This window comes from Nerophis ophidion, linkage group LG19 (genome assembly GCF_033978795.1).
Source record: "Nerophis ophidion isolate RoL-2023_Sa linkage group LG19, RoL_Noph_v1.0, whole genome shotgun sequence".
NCBI classification, from domain to species: domain Eukaryota; kingdom Metazoa; phylum Chordata; class Actinopteri; order Syngnathiformes; family Syngnathidae; genus Nerophis; species Nerophis ophidion.
This window is the reverse complement of record NC_084629.1, coordinates 10,024,475-10,043,038: the sequence shown is the minus strand read 5'-3', so window position 1 is coordinate 10,043,038 and position 18,564 is coordinate 10,024,475. Positions and strand designations below refer to the sequence as shown.

At 39.2% G+C, this 18,564-nt stretch overlaps 2 protein-coding genes across 5 annotated transcripts in view; one reads left to right on the top strand and one right to left on the bottom strand.

The window, feature by feature from the left end:
* Window positions 1-507: 507 nt before the first annotated feature.
* The window catches only part of LOC133537940 (G-protein coupled receptor 143-like), a 57,926-nt gene continuing 39,869 nt past the window's right edge, over window positions 508-18,564 (top strand). For both annotated transcript variants that reach the window (XM_061879121.1, XM_061879120.1), the window contains exons 1-2: window positions 508-2,155; window positions 17,586-17,721. The gene's annotated coding sequence lies outside the window, so the exon portion shown is untranslated. The remainder of the gene's footprint in view (window positions 2,156-17,585; window positions 17,722-18,564) is intronic.
* Window positions 1,364-17,857, bottom strand: LOC133537941 (ankyrin repeat and SOCS box protein 9-like). Of its 3 annotated transcripts, XM_061879122.1 has the most exons (7): window positions 17,384-17,834; window positions 17,234-17,313; window positions 11,926-12,033; window positions 11,597-11,747; window positions 7,667-7,801; window positions 2,000-2,191; window positions 1,364-1,920 (listed from the first exon to the last, which is right to left on the bottom strand). In XM_061879122.1, exons 1-7 carry the CDS (start codon window positions 17,460-17,462, stop codon window positions 1,760-1,762), a joined length of 906 nt encoding a protein of 301 aa, XP_061735106.1. In that variant the 5' UTR covers window positions 17,463-17,834; the 3' UTR covers window positions 1,364-1,759. The 3 variants fall into 3 exon arrangements, with proteins under 3 accessions (XP_061735106.1, XP_061735109.1, XP_061735108.1); XM_061879125.1 differs by lacking the exon at window positions 7,667-7,801 and having other exon boundaries at window positions 17,384-17,857; XM_061879124.1 differs by lacking the exon at window positions 11,926-12,033 and having other exon boundaries at window positions 17,384-17,848.

The following is an 18,564-nucleotide window of genomic DNA, read 5'->3' as shown; positions in this document are numbered from 1 at the left end:
CTAGCCCAGCAACATGTTGTATGTGGCTTCCGCATATACGTGCACACGACTGCAAGGCATGCTTGTTCAACAGCCATATAGGTTACACTGAAGGTTGTGATATTAACAACTTTAACACTCTTACTAATATGCGCCACACTGTGAACCCACAACAAACAAGAATGACAAACACATTTCATGAGAACATCCACACTGTAACACATTATAAACGCAACATTACAATTAACCAGAATCCCCTGCATCCACTACTCTTCCAGGCTATATTATACACACCGCTAGCAGTGTGTCGGTTGAGGTGGGCGGGGTTGGGGGCGCGGGTTGTATAATATAGCCTGGAAGAGTCATGGGTGCATGGGATTCTGGGTAATTGCTATGTTGTGTTACTATGAGGATGTTCTCCCCAAATGTGTTTGTCATTCTTGTTTGGTGTGGGTTCACAGTGTGGCGCATATTAGTAAGAGTGTTAAAGTTGTTTATATCACAACCTTCAAAGTAACCTGTATGACTGTTGACCAAGTATGCCTTGCAATTTATTACGTGTGACGATAGAAGCAGCAAAATGCATGCGTCCGGCCGGCACGCAGATAGCATGGTGTAAAGGCGGGCGCGATGACATGTCGTAGAGGATGTTAAAAGTAAAGCCATCACAGCACGCCCTCAATATTGTAGTCTGAGTGAAAATCGGAGAACGTTAACCCCGGGTGATGTCCGGGAGAGGCACCAAAATTCGGAAACCCCCCGATTGTTTCGGGGGGGTTGGCGATTATGCGGCTGAGCCACATCAGAGTGGCGAAAGAGCCACGTGCGGCTCCGGAGCCGCGGGTTGCCGACCCCTGGTCTAGTGGGACAGGCGAAAGATAAGTCAGAAAAAATGCAGTCGTTTATAAATGATTTAAAGTACCAACGATTGTCACACACACTCTTGGTGTGGCGAAATTATTCTCTGCACGCTTGATCACCCCCTGGGAGGTGAGGGGAGCAGTGGGCAGCAGCGGTGCCTCGCCCGGGAATCATTTTGTTGGTGATTCAATCCCCAATTCCAACCTTTGATGCTGATTGCCAAGCAAATGTTTCTCTGCGGCAAATGCGTTACGGACCGGTGGTTGGGGACCACTGGTATAGTTGACATTGTTTCTATGGAACCCAGTACAGTGGAATATTTTAGCTTTGTGCTTTTTCCACACTGACACAGCGAGAAGACACAATAGTCTGTGTCTGACATTTCTAAAGAACAGAAACATGGAAAAATGACAGCTTTTAAGCATCAGTGTAAAAATGGCTCAAGAGAGCTGTTTCTAATAGTTTGGCGATAAATGATAAACAACTCGCTTATTGTGCGGCCATTGAAGACAAACTATTAGAATATATTTAAACACATATTTTTATCAGAAAATACAGCTTAGAGATACTCATTAAAATGTCACTTGATTACAATTTTAGGTGCGTTGGTCACCTTCCTAATTTAGTTCTATGAGGTCAGATGTTGACGTACATGACTTTTCTCTTTGGTTGTTAAGTTAGTCTGTTAAATAAAAGGCGATTCTGACTGAATATGTTTAGATATTTTAGGGATGTCCACGCTATTGAGGGTATTGACAGCTCATGAATAAAACATTTTTGTCTGTTGGGACCGACGTTGACTTTCATCAAACTTCCCTGCTTTGACTTTGACTCTAAAACACACTTCTCATCCCCAGTTCTGCTCTTGAGAATGAAGTTGGTCCACAGAGGGTCCTCTCGGTTCAAACAGCATCATTTATTATGTAAGCACTCCCTCTGTCGGCCAACTGTGGCGTGACAGGTGGAGAAGATAGTCTTTGAGTTCTATGGGGAGGTGAAGGTCATAAATCCTAACCAGCCTCTGCTTGCCTAAAGTCCTCCTGATGTGCAGGCGGCACAGCTGCATCAGCGGGGGAACCCCTAAGGGTGGGCGGATCCATGACAAAGATAAGGTTACGAGCCAACATGAGACTTCATGAGGTGACTGTATCAGGAGTACCTCCACTTTGTCTGAGCAGCCTCTCTACCACACTGTTTGGGGGCGCCAGGTCCAGAGGCTGTTTGCCCTCCAGGTTCCGTTGGGAGGCGTCTGCCCCGTGGTTGAGCAGGACCGACACCATCTCTGGACTGGACAGACGAGCCGCGATATGTAGGGGTGAGTCACCTAAGTCATGACTGTTTGCACTAGCACCTGGAATGAAGCCAGACCACACATTTAGGTACCCCTGTACAATGTTATCCACTGCCAGAGCTGTACAAAGTTGATAATGCTCACTTTTATTCAGGCATTCATTTAACAAAATGTTGATTATTGTGTTTTTTAAGTCGTTATAAATTGCATTGCATCACCCTGACAACTGTGACTAATATGTTGGTATGTTAGCTGAGCTATTGAAGTTTTACAAGTTTATTCACAATACCATATAACAATTACAATAGTGGTGAATATCATCATTTAAAGATGTTGGTACGTGAAAGGGTCCCCCAAATAAGCTATAAAAAACCTTTGACAGGGGGTCCAAAGGGCAATATATACATGGAAAGATTAAACATGGTAGCAAGCACAACAGCCAAAACCAAAACAACAACAACGCCATTTGATAAACACAAGATAATAGTACTAAAGCAAGCATAAACATACATACATTCATCCATCCATCTACCGCTTATTCCCTTTTGGGGTCGCGGGGTGCGCTGGCGCCTAGCTCAGCTACAATCGGGCGGAAGGCAGGGTACACCCTGGACAAGTCGCCACCTCATCGCAGGGCCAACACAGATAGACAGACAACATTCACACTCACATTCACACACTAGGGCCAATTTAGTGTTGCCAATCAACCTATCCCCAGGTGCATGTCTTTGGAAGTGGGAGGAAGCCGGAGTACCCGGAGGGAACCCACGCATTCACGGGGAGAACATGCAAACTCCACACAGAAAGATCCCGAGCCTGGATTTGAACCCAGGACTGCAGGAACTTCGTATTGTGAGGCAGACGCACTAACCCCTCTGCCACCGTGAAGCCCATACATACATTCATTCAACCAACAATAGTCTACCCCACAAGATATGTGCTTAATAGGTACGTTTTCAGTTTCTTTTTGAAGTCGGAGAATGGATACAGCATCTTGAGGCTCTCATTAAGCTGGTTCCAAATCTTTGGTCCCCTGCATACGACATTGCGAGCGGTACAAGCCAGTAGACGATGTTTACCTGTTATCAGATCTAAGTTACGAGTGTTGTGGGCATGGTGGGGATGGTAGATAGGAACCAAGCTACAGAGCCTAAGATTCAGCCTGTAAATGACTTGATAGGTTAAAAAAGCATTTTGATAAATATTGAACTCGGTCAGTCTTAAGAGATTATATTTAGGAAATAGATGACGAGTGGGGGCATTAAACTTGGTCAGGCAGAACAAAATCTGACTCAGGGAACCGGACGCCCCTGCCATGCATAGTCCCCTGATATGTCTGACAACAAGGTGACTATCGTGGCTAATTGGACTTGGGTCGCAAGCTCAGGTCTGATCATCCTGTAGCTGGCCGCCTCTGGAGAGGGTGTATAGTGTTAAAAGGCCGAAACACCCAGTGACCCAGAGGAACACGACTGATGATGCGCACCCGTAAATTATTTTATCCTTCAGGTCTTCCATTCACGTTCACTGTTCACCTACAAGGCCACCAAGTGTATGTGCACACAAAGGACGCAAACACCTCATTCTGTTTTTAAATTTGTTTTAGTAGTCTTTTTAGGGGTATTTTTACGTTTTTTATGAGTTTTTTACGTGTTTTAGGATCGGTTTTTAAATTTGTTTTAGGAGTTTTTTTTACATGTTTTTAGGAGTCTTTTCACATGTTTTTAGGAGTATTTTTCCGTGTTTTATGAGATTTTTAATGTGTTTTAGGAGTCTTAATGTGTTTTAGGAGTCTTATTATGAGTTTTAGGAGTCTTGTTATGTGTTTTAGGAGTAAGTTAGGTTTTAGATGTCACTGTGCATCTCTTCAGAGTCATTTTATGTGTTTTGGAGTCGGTTTTAATGTTTTAAATGGGTTGTACTTGTATAGCGCTTTTCTACCTTCAAGGTACTCAAAGCGCTTTGACACTACTTCCACATTTACCCATTCACACACACATTCACACACTGATGGAGGGAGCTGCCATGCAAGGCGCCAACCAGCACCCATCAGGAGCAAGGGTGAAGTGTCTTGATCAGGACACAACGGACGTGACGAGGTTGGTTCTAGGTGGGATTTGAACCAGTGAAGTTGGTTGTTGTGTTTGTAAATGTTTTACTCGTCATTTTTTATGCATTTGTGTTTCGCACAAGAGGTAGAACATCTCACTCTGTGTTTTCTGGAATCAGACCACGACAGGGCCCGTATAATTTTCTTTTGCATGGATTCTAATTTGTGAAGGTTGGTAGGGAAGGTGTTACAACAGATGATATTACAGTAGTTTAGGTGTGGTTCAAAGAGAGTTTTGTACAAGCTAAGTAGAGCATAAAGAGGAAGATAATGACGAAGGGGAAAGAACAGGCCAACATATTTGGATAATTTGTTTAACAGGTGGCTAATGTGACATTTAAAATTGAGGTATTCGTCAATGATGACCCCCCAGGAGTTTTGTGGAGTATACTCTCTGTATTTCCTGCCCATTAATGTTGATATGGCAGTGCTCAGTATTTGTCCGGTTTTTATTAGAACGAAATAGAATAAAAATGTATTTTATTTACATTAAGTGAGAGCTTATTGCATTTGAACCAGGAATCCACTTTCACAAGCTCTGAATTGACAGTTTCTTGTAGATCGTGTAGGCTCCTGTGTGAGGTAAACAAATTTGTATCATCAGCAAAAATTATTTTATGAAAAGTTTCGGAGGAGTTTACGAAATCATTTATGTATAGGATAAAAAGGAGAGGCCCCAAAATAGATCCCTGGGGAACCTCATAATTTATGGTCATACACAAGCAAGATAAGTGAGGTATGGGCCAAATGTTATGTAACTATATACAGTCAAGAAAATAAGTATTTGAACCCCCTGCTATTTTGCAAGTTCTCCCACTTAGAAATCATGGAAGGGGTCTGAAATTTTCACGGTGGATGCATGTCCACTTTTTGAGAAATAACCTAAAAAGAAAAATCCAGAAATCACAATCTATGATTTTTGAACAATTTATTTGTGTGATACAGCTGAAATTAAGTATTTTAACACCTGTCTATCAGCTATCAGCTAGAATTCTGACCCTCAAAGACCTGTTAGTCTGCCTTTAAAAATCCTCCTCCACACCACTGTATTATCCTGAATCAGATGCACCTGTGTGAGGTCGTTAGCTGCATAAAGACACCTGTCCACCCCATACAATCAGTAAGACCCAAACATTCAGCATGGCTAAGAGCAAAAAAAAGGTCCACTGTTGGAGCAATCATTAGAAAATGGAAGAAGCTAAACATGACGGTCAATCTCGATCGGAGTGGAGTCCCATGCAAGATATCACCTCGTGGGGTCTCAATGACGCTAAAAAAGTTGAGGAATCAGCCCAGGACTACACGGCAGGACTTGGTCAATAACCTGACAAGAGCTGGGATGACTGTTTCCATGGTCACTGTTGGTAATACACTAAGACGTCATGATTTGAAATCATGCAAGGCGCGGAAGGTTCCCCTGCTTAAACCAGTACATGTTAAGGCCCGTTTTAAGTTTTCCAATGACCATTTGGATGATCCAGAGGAGTCATGGGAGAAAGTTTTGTGGACAGATGAGACCAAAATTTACCATTTTGGTCATAATTCCACTATGTGTGTTTGGAGAAAGAAGAATGATTTGTACCATTCCAAGAACACCATCCCTACTGTGAAGCATGGGGGTGGTAGCATCATGCTTTGGGGGTGTTTTTCTGCTCATGGGACAGGACCACTGTACTGTATTAAGGAGAGGATGACTGCAGCCATGTATTGTAAGATTTTGGCCAAAAACCTTCCCTCAGTCAAAGCACAAAGCCAGGAAAACCAAGAATTGGCTTTGAAAATGTTTGGAGGGAGCTGAAAGTCTGTGTTAGTCAGCGACAGCCCAGAAACCTGACTGATCTAGAGAAGATCTGTGTGGAGAAGTGGGCCAAAATCCCTCCTGCAGTCTGTGCAAACCTGCTGAAGAACTACAGGAAACGTTTGACCTCTGTAATTGCAAACAAAGGCTACTCTAGCAAATATTAATGTTGGTGTTCAAATACTTATTTTCAACTGTATCACACAAATAAATTGTTAAAAAAATCACAGATTGTGATTTCTGGATTTTTCTTTTTAGGTTCTCTCTCATACAGTGGACATGCACCTACCTTGAAAATTTCAGACCCCTCCATGATTTCTAAGTGGGAGAACTTGCAAAATAGCAGGGTGTTCAAATACTTATTTTCTTGACTGTATTTGTTAGTTATTTGTAAAGTTTTCTTTATTTATTTGTGTCCTTTAATTCATCCTATTTTAAATTGTTTTGCATAATGAATCTATTTATTCAAAATATATTTCTAAAGTTAATACAGTAGTACCTTAACTTACAATTGGTTCCATGACATCTTGACTCAAATCACTTGTCTTGAATCGGCTTTGTTAAATATAATTTAAATCGATTTAATTGGTGCTATGCACCACCATTTTATTATCTAACATGCCTTTTAAAAAATAACTTTAATGTAATAAATATTGTTTGAAAAACAGTAATGTAGCATGTACTACAAAAATCTACAATATATTTATGAAATAATGTTATTGTTCTTGTTTCGCTGATCTTTAGTAAAGGTTTTTGCTTTGGCGTTCCCCAAGGTACCATCCCGAGTCCCATTTTGTTTCTGTCTCATTTTGAAAAAACGCAGTACATAAATAAAAATAAAAAGAGAACCCGAAAACATTTATGAAATTGTGTTTTTCTCGCGGTAATTTGACAAAAAAAAAATTTTGATATTACAACTCGATTTTCACAATATCGTGGCTTTATTTTAAGTAACATTTTTAGTCAGATTAATTTTTCCCACATAACATTACAATTTACAATTTTTTTCTTAGAATTACAACTTTCTCTCAAAGGGAGGACTTATTTTCCTGCAATATTGAAACCCTATTGCCTCTGTATTATTTCATATAATAATTATGAATATTATATACAATAATAATATTTATACCGTATTTCCTTGAATTGCCGCAGGGCATATAGCATGCGCCTGCCTTGAATTACTGCCGTGTCAAACTCGCTTCGCAAAATAATTAGCGCTTGCTTAGTATTACCACCTGGTCAAACTCGAGTGACACTTCCCCTGTCATCATTTTCAAAATGCAGGAGGCTGGTTTCAATACCGGTAATTTGAAATCGCATAAAGGGAAGAAGATTAAGAGCTATTCAGTAGGATTTAAGGTCCAAGCTTACATCACACTCAAATTTTTACTGCAGGCCTTTGGTAAGTGCTGGAGTGAGAAGAGGTTTTAAATTAATTTGCGCCCCGACGGCAATTCAAGGAAATACGGTAATTGTCTATTTTTTCATAGTAAAATTATAAGTGTATCTAACTTTTTTATTTTTAGAATATGTCAGAGACATTACAATACATGTCAGAGGCCAATGTGCCAGGTTTTGGACATCTGTGCTTTTTGTGACGATGTATTAGTAAAAGAATTGTTCTTACCAAGTTGAAGCAGTTTCTTAATAGTAGTCAGCTGCTGATTGGAGCACGCTACATGGAGAGGAGCGCCTGATTGGTCGATGGTATGATCCAGGTCAGCGCCGTGCTCTGCAAGGGACTCGATACATTCCGGGTAACCTAAAATCAGCACGACAAGGTATTTAACCTTCTTCTTGCGTTAGCTTTCTGTTACCATCTCTTATGTTAATGGCTCGGTTTTGACCCATGTCTTAAATCAGCTGTAAAAGACACTTAAAACAATTATCTATCATCCAATTTGTTTTCCATCTCTTGTTTACCTTGTTATGCTTCTTTATCCATGAAAATATTGGTTTTAATATTTTTGGTGTGGGCCATTGGGCCTTTTTTTTGTCAGTATACCCCGTCGATTTCAATTTAAAAAAATAGTAAAATGAACCTCAAGAGAATCGTATAAATAAATAACCTGACTATTACTGAGGGGTATTAGAACACATCTCTTAAATGAAATTATTTGTTTTTTCATTTTAATAATTTTATACTGAATTTGACCTCACATGTCCGGAGATGCCCGTCTTTATTTGTTTTTGTACTGGATAACAAGATAAAATGAGAATCTCCTAAAGCTCACATGATTGGTAGAGGAGCTGGCTTTCAGTGTGTTCAGTTTTGGCTCTAATTATTGCTTGATAACCTTGTTTTTATAACTGGATCGAAACCGACCCTTACAACACCAAGGCAAAACACAGTTACTTATGTCAAAACATTTACTTATTTTAAAACACAGTTACTTATGTTACCTGACTATTACTGAGGGGTATTAGAACACATCTCTTGAATGAAAGTATTTGTTTTTTCATTTTAATAATTTTATACTGAATTTGACCTCACATGTCCGGAGATGCCCGTCTTTATTTGTTTTTGTACTGGTTAACAAGGTAAAATGAGACATGATTGGTAGAGGAGCTGGTTTTCAGTGTGTTCAGTTTTGGCTCTAATTATCCATCCATTTTCTACCGCTTATTCCCTTTGGGGTCGCGGGGGGCGCTGGCGCCTATCTCAGCTACAATCGGGCGGAAGGCAGGGTACACCCTGGACAAGTCGCCACCTCATCGCAGGGCCAACACAGATAGACAGACAACATTCACACTCACACTCACACACTAGGGCCAATTTAGTGTTGCCAATCAACCTATCCCCAGGTGCATGTCTTTGGAAGTGGGAGGAAGCCGGAGGACCCGGAGGGAACCCACGCATTCACGGGGAGAACATGCAAACTCCACACGGAAAGATCCCGAGCCTGGATTTGAACCCAGGACTGCAGGAACTTCGTATTGTGAGGCAGACGCACTAACCCCTCTGCCACCGTGAAGCCCGGCTCTAATTATTGCTTGATAATCTTGTTTTTATAACTGGATCGAAACCGACCCTTACAAAACCAAGGCGATCATTTCAACCAAAGCGTTTTATAATTCAGTGGAAAAAAAAAAGTTTTTTTGTTGTAATTATTGCTTGATAATCTTGTTTTTATAACTGGATCGAAACCGACCCTTACAAAACCAAGGCGATCATTTCAACCAAAGCGTTTTATAATTCAGTGGAAAAAAAAAAGTTTTTTTGTTGTAATTATTGCTTGATAATCTTGTTTTTATAACTGGATGGAAACCGACCCTTACAAAACCAAGGCGATCATTTCAACCAAAGCGTTTTATAATTCAGTGGGGAAAAAAAAGTTTTTTTGTTGTAATTATTGCTTGATAATCTTGTTTTTATAACTTGATCGAAACCGACCCTTACAAAACCAAGGCGATCATTTCAACCAAAGCGTTTTATAATTTAGTGGGGAAAAAAAAGTTTTTTTGTTGTAATCATTGCTTGATAATCTTGTTTTTATAACTGGATCGAAACCGACCCTTACAAAACCAAGGCGATCATTTCAACCAAAGCGTTTTATAATTTAGTGGGGGAAAAAACGTTTTTTTGTCGTAATTATTGCTTGATAATCTTGTTTTTATAACTGGATCGAAACCGACCCTTACAAAACCAAGGCGATCATTTCAACCAAAGCGTTTTATAATTTAGGGGAAAAAAAAAAAATTTTTTTGTTGTAATTATTGCTTGATAATCTTGTTTTTATAACTGGATCGAAACCGACCCTTACAAAACCAAGACGATCATTTCAACCAAAGCGTTTTATAATTTAGTGGAAAAAAAAAAAAATTTTGTTGTAATTATTGCTTGATAATCTTGTTTTTATAACTGGATCGAAACCGACCCTTACAAAACCAAGGCGATCATTTCAACCAAAGCGTTTTATAATTTAGTGGAAAAAAAAAAGTTTTTTGTTGTAGTTATTGCTTGATAATCTTGTTTTTATAACTGGATCGAAACCGACCCTTACAAAACCAAGGCGATCATTTCAACCAAAGCGTTTTATAATTTAGTGGGGAAAAAAAAGTTTTTTTGTTGTAATCATTGCTTGATAATCTTGTTTTTATAACTGGATCGAAACCGACCCTTAACAAAACCAAGGCGATCATTTCAACCAAAGCGTTTTATAATTTAGTGGGGAAAAAAAAGTTTTTTTGTTGTAATTATTGCTTGATAATCTTGTTTTTATAACTGGATCGAAACCGACCCTTACAAAACCAAGGCGATCATTTCAACCAAAGCGTTTTATAATTCAGTGGAAAAAAAAAAGTTTTTTTGTTGTAATTATTGCTTGATAATCTTGTTTTTATAACTGGATGGAAACCGACCCTTACAAAACCAAGGCGATCATTTCAACCAAAGCGTTTTATAATTTAGTGGGGAAAAAAAAGTTTTTTTGTTGTAATCATTGCTTGATAATCTTGTTTTTATAACTGGATGGAAACCGACCCTTACAAAACCAAGGCGATCATTTCAACCAAAGCGTTTTATAATTTAGTGGGGAAAAAAAAGTTTTTTTGTTGTAATCATTGCTTGATAATCTTGTTTTTATAACTGGATCGAAACCGACCCTTACAAAACCAAGGCGATCATTTCAACCAAAGCGTTTTATAATTTAGTGGGGGAAAAAACGTTTTTTTGTCGTAATTATTGCTTGATAATCTTGTTTTTATAACTGGATCGAAACCGACCCTTACAAAACCAAGGCGATCATTTCAACCAAAGCGTTTTATAATTTAGGGGAAAAAAAAAAAAATTTTTTGTTGTAATTATTGCTTGATAATCTTGTTTTTATAACTGGATCGAAACCGACCCTTACAAAACCAAGGCGATCATTTCAACCAAAGCGTTTTATAATTTAGTGGAAAAAAAAAAGTTTTTTTGTTGTAATTATTGCTTGATAATCTTGTTTTTATAACTGGATCGAAACCGACCCTTACAAAACCAAGGCGATCATTTCAACCAAAGCGTTCTATAATTTAGTGGAAAAAAAAAAGTTTTTTTGTTGTAATTATTGCTTGATAATCTTGTTTTTATAACTGGATCGAAACCGACCCTTACAAAACCAAGGCGATCATTTCAACCAAAGCGTTTTATAATTTAGTGGGGGAAAAAAAGTTTTTTTGTTGTTGAAATAGAAGTTTCTGACAAAGTCAAAAAGTCTTGATGGAAAAAAAATACATTTATGTGGTTCTTTTATGCATTTAAAAACTAAAACAGCCCTAACACAAGACAAAGGTTAACATTATGGGGCTCTCTATATGTTAATAATGTTAATGCCAGCAACTTGAGGGTTGCAGGTTCGATTCCCGCTTGTGCCATCCTAGTTACTGCCGTTGTGTCCTTGGGCAAGACACTTTACCCACCTGCTCCCAGTGCCACCCACACTGGTTTAAATGTAACTTAGATATTGGGTGTCACTATGTAAAGCGCTTTGAGTCACTTGAGAAAAGCGCTATATAAAGATATAATTCACTAAACAAAGTTTAAAGATTAGCCATATGCAGGAATGTGACCTCTGACCTTTGGCTGCAGCCATGTGCAGTGGGGAGCTGGCTGGGTTGCTCCCCAATGTGCTCGCTCCATGTTGAAGGAGCAGCGATACGCAAGTCACATGACCTCGGGTGCATGCTTCTGACAGCGCCGTCTGTCCGTTTAACGTCACATTGTTGACCTGCCAAGTTTGTTATTATATTTACAATACGATCACTCATATCAACATGTTGTGTGTGTGTGTGGGGGTTAATGAGTGATGGATTAGCCAAGGATGCGTGCGTGTTCCATATGTGGGGTTAATTGCTTACTAACACAATACAACATGACACCGTAATGGATGACAATATCTCACTGACATCAGCACCATTTTGCAGCAGAAGCTTAGCGCAGGCTGCATGGCCCTGCATGCACGCTCCGTGGAGGGCGGAGACCCGGTCCAGCGTGCTCAGGTTCACACATGCACCCTGTCAACGACACACAACATGAAGCATACATAAGAAGCAAACACCCAAAATACACAGCTGATATTACTTTGTATTGATTATAATCATGCATACATTCAGCAAGCTGCAGTATTTTACTTACATCAGGCAATATTATGATTTTATTCTGGTAATATGTTGATAAAATTACAGTAAATTAACATTGCAGTTGCATATACAGTGAGGCAAAAAAGTATTTGGTCAGCCACCGATTGTGCAAGTTCTCCCACTTAAAATGATGACAGAGGTCTGTAATTTTCATCATAGGTACACTTCAACTGTGAGAGACAGAATGTGGAAAAAAAATCCAGGAATTCACATTGTAGGAATTTTAAAGAATTTATTTGTAAATTATGGTGGAAAATAAGTATTTGGTCAACCATTCAAAGCTCTCACTGATGGAAGGAGGTTTTGGCTCCAAATCTCACGATACATAACCCCATTGATTCTTTCCCTAACACGGATCAATCGTCCTGTCCCCTTAACAGAAAAACAGACCCAATGCATGATGTTTCCACCCCCATGCTACACAGTAGGTGTGGTGTTCTTGGGATGCAACTCAGTATTCTTCTTCCTCCAAACACGACGAGTTGATTTTATACCAAAATGGATACATGGATGATACAGCAGAGGATTGGGAGAAGGTCATGTGGTCAGATGAAACCAAAATAGAACTTTTTGGTATAAACTCAAATCCTCGTGTTTGGAGGAAGAAGAATACTGAGTTGCATCCCAAGAACACCACACCTACTGTGAAGCATGGGGGTGGAAACACCATGCTTTGGGTCTGTTTTTCTGTTAAGGGGACAGGACGATTGATCCGTGTTAAGGAAAGAATGAATGGGGCCATGTATCATGTGAGTTTGAGCCATAACCTCCTTCCATCAGTGAGAGCTTTGAATGGTTGACCAAGTACTTATTTTCCACCATAATTTACAAATAAATTCCTACAATCTGAATTCCTGGATTTTTCCCCCACATTTTGTCTCTCACAGTTGAAGTGTACTTGTGATGAAAATTACAGACCTCTGCCATCATTTTAAGTGGGAGAACTTGCACAATCGGCGGCTGACTAAATACTTTTTTGCCCCACTATATATAATTGTATTCTTGTATTATTAGTTTTAGCTTGTAAACTAAGACGGTCATCTTAAAAAAAACAACTTTTTACTTAATATTTTCTTGCAACGTTACAACTTCCACGTTATATTGCAGCTTTAAGTTGAGGGAAATTAGTACTTTGTCTCGTAAGTCCTATTGCATTATTACGACTTTATCATAGTAAAATAAAATTGTGATACAATTGAAATACAAAATATATATATTGTTTTATTTCAATCCAATATTTGTGTAAAACAGACTAATTCTATGATCTGGTTTTACAAAAATATTACTCACCAATATAGACTTACTTGTTAAATGTGTTTTCTTCCAAATTAGTATTATAGCTTTTAATCATATTAGAATTTTACCCTCATGAAATAGAAACTTGTTTTACATAAAATTACAACTATTTTCTTTTTGACCTCATACTTATGTTGTTTGAAGTCAACAAATTGTTTCTTTTCATGTCATAATATAGTCCCATTCACACATTTAATCTGTCTTTTTACACCCATGCAACTGTGGCTTTTTATTACAGTTAAAATTGTTTTAAAATACCGTATTTCCTTGAATTGCTGGCGGGCTATAGTATGCGCCTGACTTGAATTACTGCCGGGTCAAACTCGCTTCCCAAAATAATTAGCGCATGCTTAGTATTACCGCCGGGTCAAACTAGTGACGTCACGAGTGACACTTCCCCTGTCATCATTTTCAAAACGGAGGAGGCTGATTTCAATACCGGTAATTTGAAATCGCATAAAGAAAAGAAGATTAAGAGCTATTCAGTAGGATTTAAGGTCAAAGCTTACATCACACTCAAATTTTTACTGCATGCCTTTGGTAAGTGCCGGAGTGAGAAGAGGTTTTAAAATAATTAGCGCATGCTTACTTTTACCACATGCCTTTGGTAAGCGCAAGAGTGAGAAAAGGTTTTAAATGAATTAGCGCCTAAGCGGAAATTCAAGGAAATACGGTAATTGTAACTTTTTGTTTTACAATATTAATGGTGTATTTTTTTATACTAAGATTAGAAGTGTATCTAACTTTTTTATTTTTAGAATATGTCAGAGACATTACAATACATGTCAGAGGCCATTGTGCCAGTTTTTGGACACCGATGCTTTTTGTGAGGATGTATTAGTAAAAGAAGGGTTCTCACCAAGTTGAAGCAGTTTCTTAATACTGATTTGAGCACGCTACATGGAGAGGAGCGCCTGATTGTGAAGAGGTTTTAAAATAATTATTGATTGATTGATTGATTGATACTTTTATTAGTAGATTGCACAGTACAGTACATATTCCGTTCAATTGACCACTAAATGGTAACACCCGAATAAGTTTTTCAACTTGTTTAAGTTAATCCACGTTAATCAATTCATGGTAGCGCATGCTTACTTTTACCGCATGCCTTTGGTAAGCGCAAGAGTGAGAAGAGGGTTTTAAATTAATTAGCGCCCCGGCGGCAATTCAAGGGAATACGGTATACAACTTTTTTTTTTTTTTTTTTGCAATAATGTGTTTAAACTTGTGATTTTCTTACAGAACATGTTTTTTTTTTGGCTGCATTTTTTTGCATTCTTTTATAACAGTTGGATTTTTACATACAATTATAAATTATTGTTTGAATATTTCAACCTTTTTGCAGTTTTGTAAACATGAACCTTTTTTTTTTTTTTACGCATTTTGACCAAAACTTTTGAGTGCAATATTCCAAATGTGTTCTTAAAATATGCTTTGTTTTTATTCATACACCTTTTACAGAACTAAGGCAGTATATTTGTTTAGAGTTATTCTGTTATTGCAGGGGTAGGGAACCTAGGGCTCTAGAGCCAGATGTGGCTCTTTTGATGACTGCATCTGGCTCTCAGATCAATCTTAGCTGACATTGCTTAACGCGATAATCATGAATAATTTCGCTGGTAATCACAGTGCTAAAAATAACGTGCAAAATATAAAACATTCTCATGCATTTATATCCATCCATCCGTTTTCTACCGCACCTGTTCAAGAAGTCGCATTAATGGTAAGAAGTATTTTATGTCACGATGGGGGGGGATTGCAGCTTGCTGCGGGGTTGTTCTCCCAGGAAGGCAGACGGACTACTCGGGACATGGCATTTAGGTAAAAACATGATTTAATTTTAACTAAAAAAACATACAAACAAGAATCGCTCACAGCGGAGGCACAACTTGGGCTAAAGAACAAAGCTAACGCATAAACAGACCAAAAACATAAATCAAACAAAACTTATTTGGCATGGCATGAAGCACGAAACTATGGCAAGGCATGAAACAAGTCAGCACAGGGCGACTGACTGGCAAAGACGAGCTTAAATACTGCCTCTGATTAGTGCTCGGGAAGCAGGTGAGCGGGCATTTTGTCCACCAGAGACAGGTGGACAAAATGAGTAACCAAGGAAACCAGACAAGGGAGTGGAAAAAAAACAGGAACCTAAAGAGTCCAAAGGACAAACAGCACATGGCCAAACAAAAACATGATCAACAGACATGACATTTTATTTATTATTGGTTAGCTTCAGAATAACAATGTTATTAAAAAGATTAAGAGACTTATTATACTCTAAAAATGTTGGTCTTACTTAAAAATGCATGCATTTAGTTGTATTCAGTGTTAAAAAAATGTGATATGGCTCTCACGGAAATACATTTTGAAATATTTGGCTTTCATGGCTCTCTCAGCCAAAAAAGTTCCCGACCCCTGTGTTAATGAAATTAAACAATGGATGTCCGCTAACTTTTTGCAACTCAACGCCAAAAAAACGGAAATGCTGATTATCGGTCCTGCTAGACACCGAACTCTATTTAATGATACAAATCTAACATTTGACAACCAAACAATTAAACAAGGTGACACGGTAAAGAATCTGGGTATTATCTTTGACCCAACTCTCTCCTTTGAGTCACACATTAAAAGCGTTACTAAAACGGCCTTCTTTCATCTCTGTAATATCGCTAAAATTCGCTCCATTCTGTCCACTAAAGACGCTGAGATCATTATCCATGCGTTTGTTACGTCTCGTCTCGATTACTGTAGCGTATTATTTTCGGGTCTCCCCATGTCTAGCATTAACAGATTACAGTTGGTACAAAATGCGGCTGCTAGACTTTTGACAAGAACAAGAAAGTTTGATCACATTACGCCTGTACTGGCTCACCTGCACTGGCTTCCTGTGCACTTAAGATGTGACTTTAAGGTTTTACTACTTACGTATAAAATACTACACGGTCTAGCTCCATCCTATCTTGCCGATTGTATTGTACCATATGTCCCGGCAAGAAATCTGCGTTCAAAGGACTCCGGCTTATTAGTGATTCCCAAAGCCCAAAAAAAGTCTGCGGGCTATAGAGCGTTTTCATTTCGGGCTCCAGTACTCTGGAATGCCCTCCCGGTAACAGTTCGAGATGCCACCTCCGTAGAAGCATTTAAGTCTCACCTTAAAACTCATTTGTATACTCTAGTCTTTAAATAGACCCCCTTTTTCGACCAGTTGATCTGCCGTTTCTTTTCCTTTTCTCCTATGTCCCACTCTCCCTTGTGGAGGGGGTCCGGTCCGATCCGGTGGCCATGTACTGCTTGCCTGTGTATCGGCTGGGGACATCTCTGCGCTGCTGATCCGCCTCCGCTTGGGATGGTTTCCTGCTGGCTCCGCTGTGAACGGGACTCTTGCGACTGTGTTGGATCCATTATGGATTGAACTTTCACAGTATCATGTTAGACCCGCTCGACATCCATTGCTTTCCTCCTCTCTAAGGTTCTCATAGTCATCATTGTCACCGACGTCCCACTGGGTGTGAGTTTTCCTTGCCCTTATGGCCTACCGAGGATGTCGTAGTGGTTTGTGTTGTGGTTTGTGCAGCCCTTTGAGACACTAGTGATTTAGGGCTATATAAGTAAACATTGATTGATTGATTGATATTGGTTTCTGCTTTATGCAACCTACAGCTGTAGTGTAGATTATTTGTTGACCTTGAATAGCCTGAGGGACTTGTAAGTTGTCTATAGTGCTGAATGCTTGCATGGGATTGTTGGTCATGTGACAAAGTTTACACAAAGTTACCTGAGCAATGAGCCTCTGCAGGTTAAGGACGCGTCCATTAAATGCAGCATCATGGATTGGAGACCAGTCTGCTTCAACGTCTGTGTGAACAACACGCAACCATTCAAATCACTTTTGTGGGAAAATATGCATAATGTGTGTGTCACTCACCACTCATCAGAGGATTGGAGAAGAAAACTGCCGCTCCACTTTGTCTGCCCCTCCGTGTTTCTTCACGTCCTCCTGACATATTTCGCTCAACTTGTTTTTCTGCTCGTTTGGCGTCTCTCCTGGATTCCGCAGTGTCAAAGTGATAACATGCCTGAAATACATCTGGTCTTCATTTTGTTCTCTCTTTGTGTGTTTGTGGCAGCTCGCTCAGCGCTGTGATGTGATGTCATATCCTCCTCAGAGCAGCTATTTGCCCTCCAGGAAACAGGCGGCCTCAAAAGCTGTGGGTGTGTCTCAGCCAATGGAGGTGCCACAAACAACGGAGGCCTGCTGACCAGGTCCAAATTTTTTTTACTTTGACATTTGACACCGAGATGTGTCTGTAAGGCTCTCGGAGTCTTTTTTTTTTAACAGCTCAAAGAGTCTTAACAGCAGACTAAACACTACAGTTTACACTCTCACTCATCTTTGAATAAACTTAGGCTGCATAGTTTTAAAAAAATCAACAGTTTATACGTTAATTATTGTACACATTTATTTCTGTTCCACCATTTTACACTGACTGGTTCATGTGAAGTGAAGTGAATTATATTTATATAGCGCTTTTTCTCAAGTGACTCAAAGCGCTTTACATAGTGAAACCCAATATCTAAGTTACATTCCAACCAGTGTGGGTGGCACTGGGAGCAGGTGGGTAAAGTGTCTTGCCCAAGGACACAACGGCAGTGACTTTAGGATGGCGGAAGCGGGAATCGAACCTGCAACCCTCAAGTTGCTGGCACGGCCACTCTACCAACCGAGCTAAACCGCCGCAGTTTTTACAAAGGAATATTAAGACCACACTAGATCAAAAAAAGAACAAAAAAAATCATAGTTTTCAAGAATTAGGTTTAAATTTTGCAAGAATAAATTTGTAATTTCATTGTAATTCTGGTGAAATGTTCCGCAAATAAATTTGTCATTTTATGAGGATTAAGTTGAAATAATTTGTTAGACTGTCGGAATCAAGTTGAAACATAACAAGAAAACATTTGTAATTTTGTTGGAATTAAGGTAAAATATTTCAAAAATACAATCAATCAATCAATGTTTACTTATATAGCCCTAAATCACAAGTGTCTCAAAGGGCTGCACAAGCAACAACGACATCCTCGGTTCAGATCCCACATCAGGGCAAGGAA

Excerpts from the sequence above, each read along its gene's own strand:
- LOC133537941 (XM_061879122.1), bottom strand. The coding sequence starts at position 17,462 with ATGTCAGGAGGACGTGAAGAAACACGGAGGGGCAGACAAAGTGGAGCG. Across the intron at positions 11,748-11,925 it reads TGCTGCAAAATGGTGCTGAT|GTCAACAATGTGACGTTAAA; the intron begins GTCAGTGAGATA and ends CAAACTTGGCAG. Across the intron at positions 1,921-1,999 it reads GCTGCTCAGACAAAGTGGAG|GGGTTCCCCCGCTGATGCAG; the intron begins GTACTCCTGATA and ends GCCCACCCTTAG.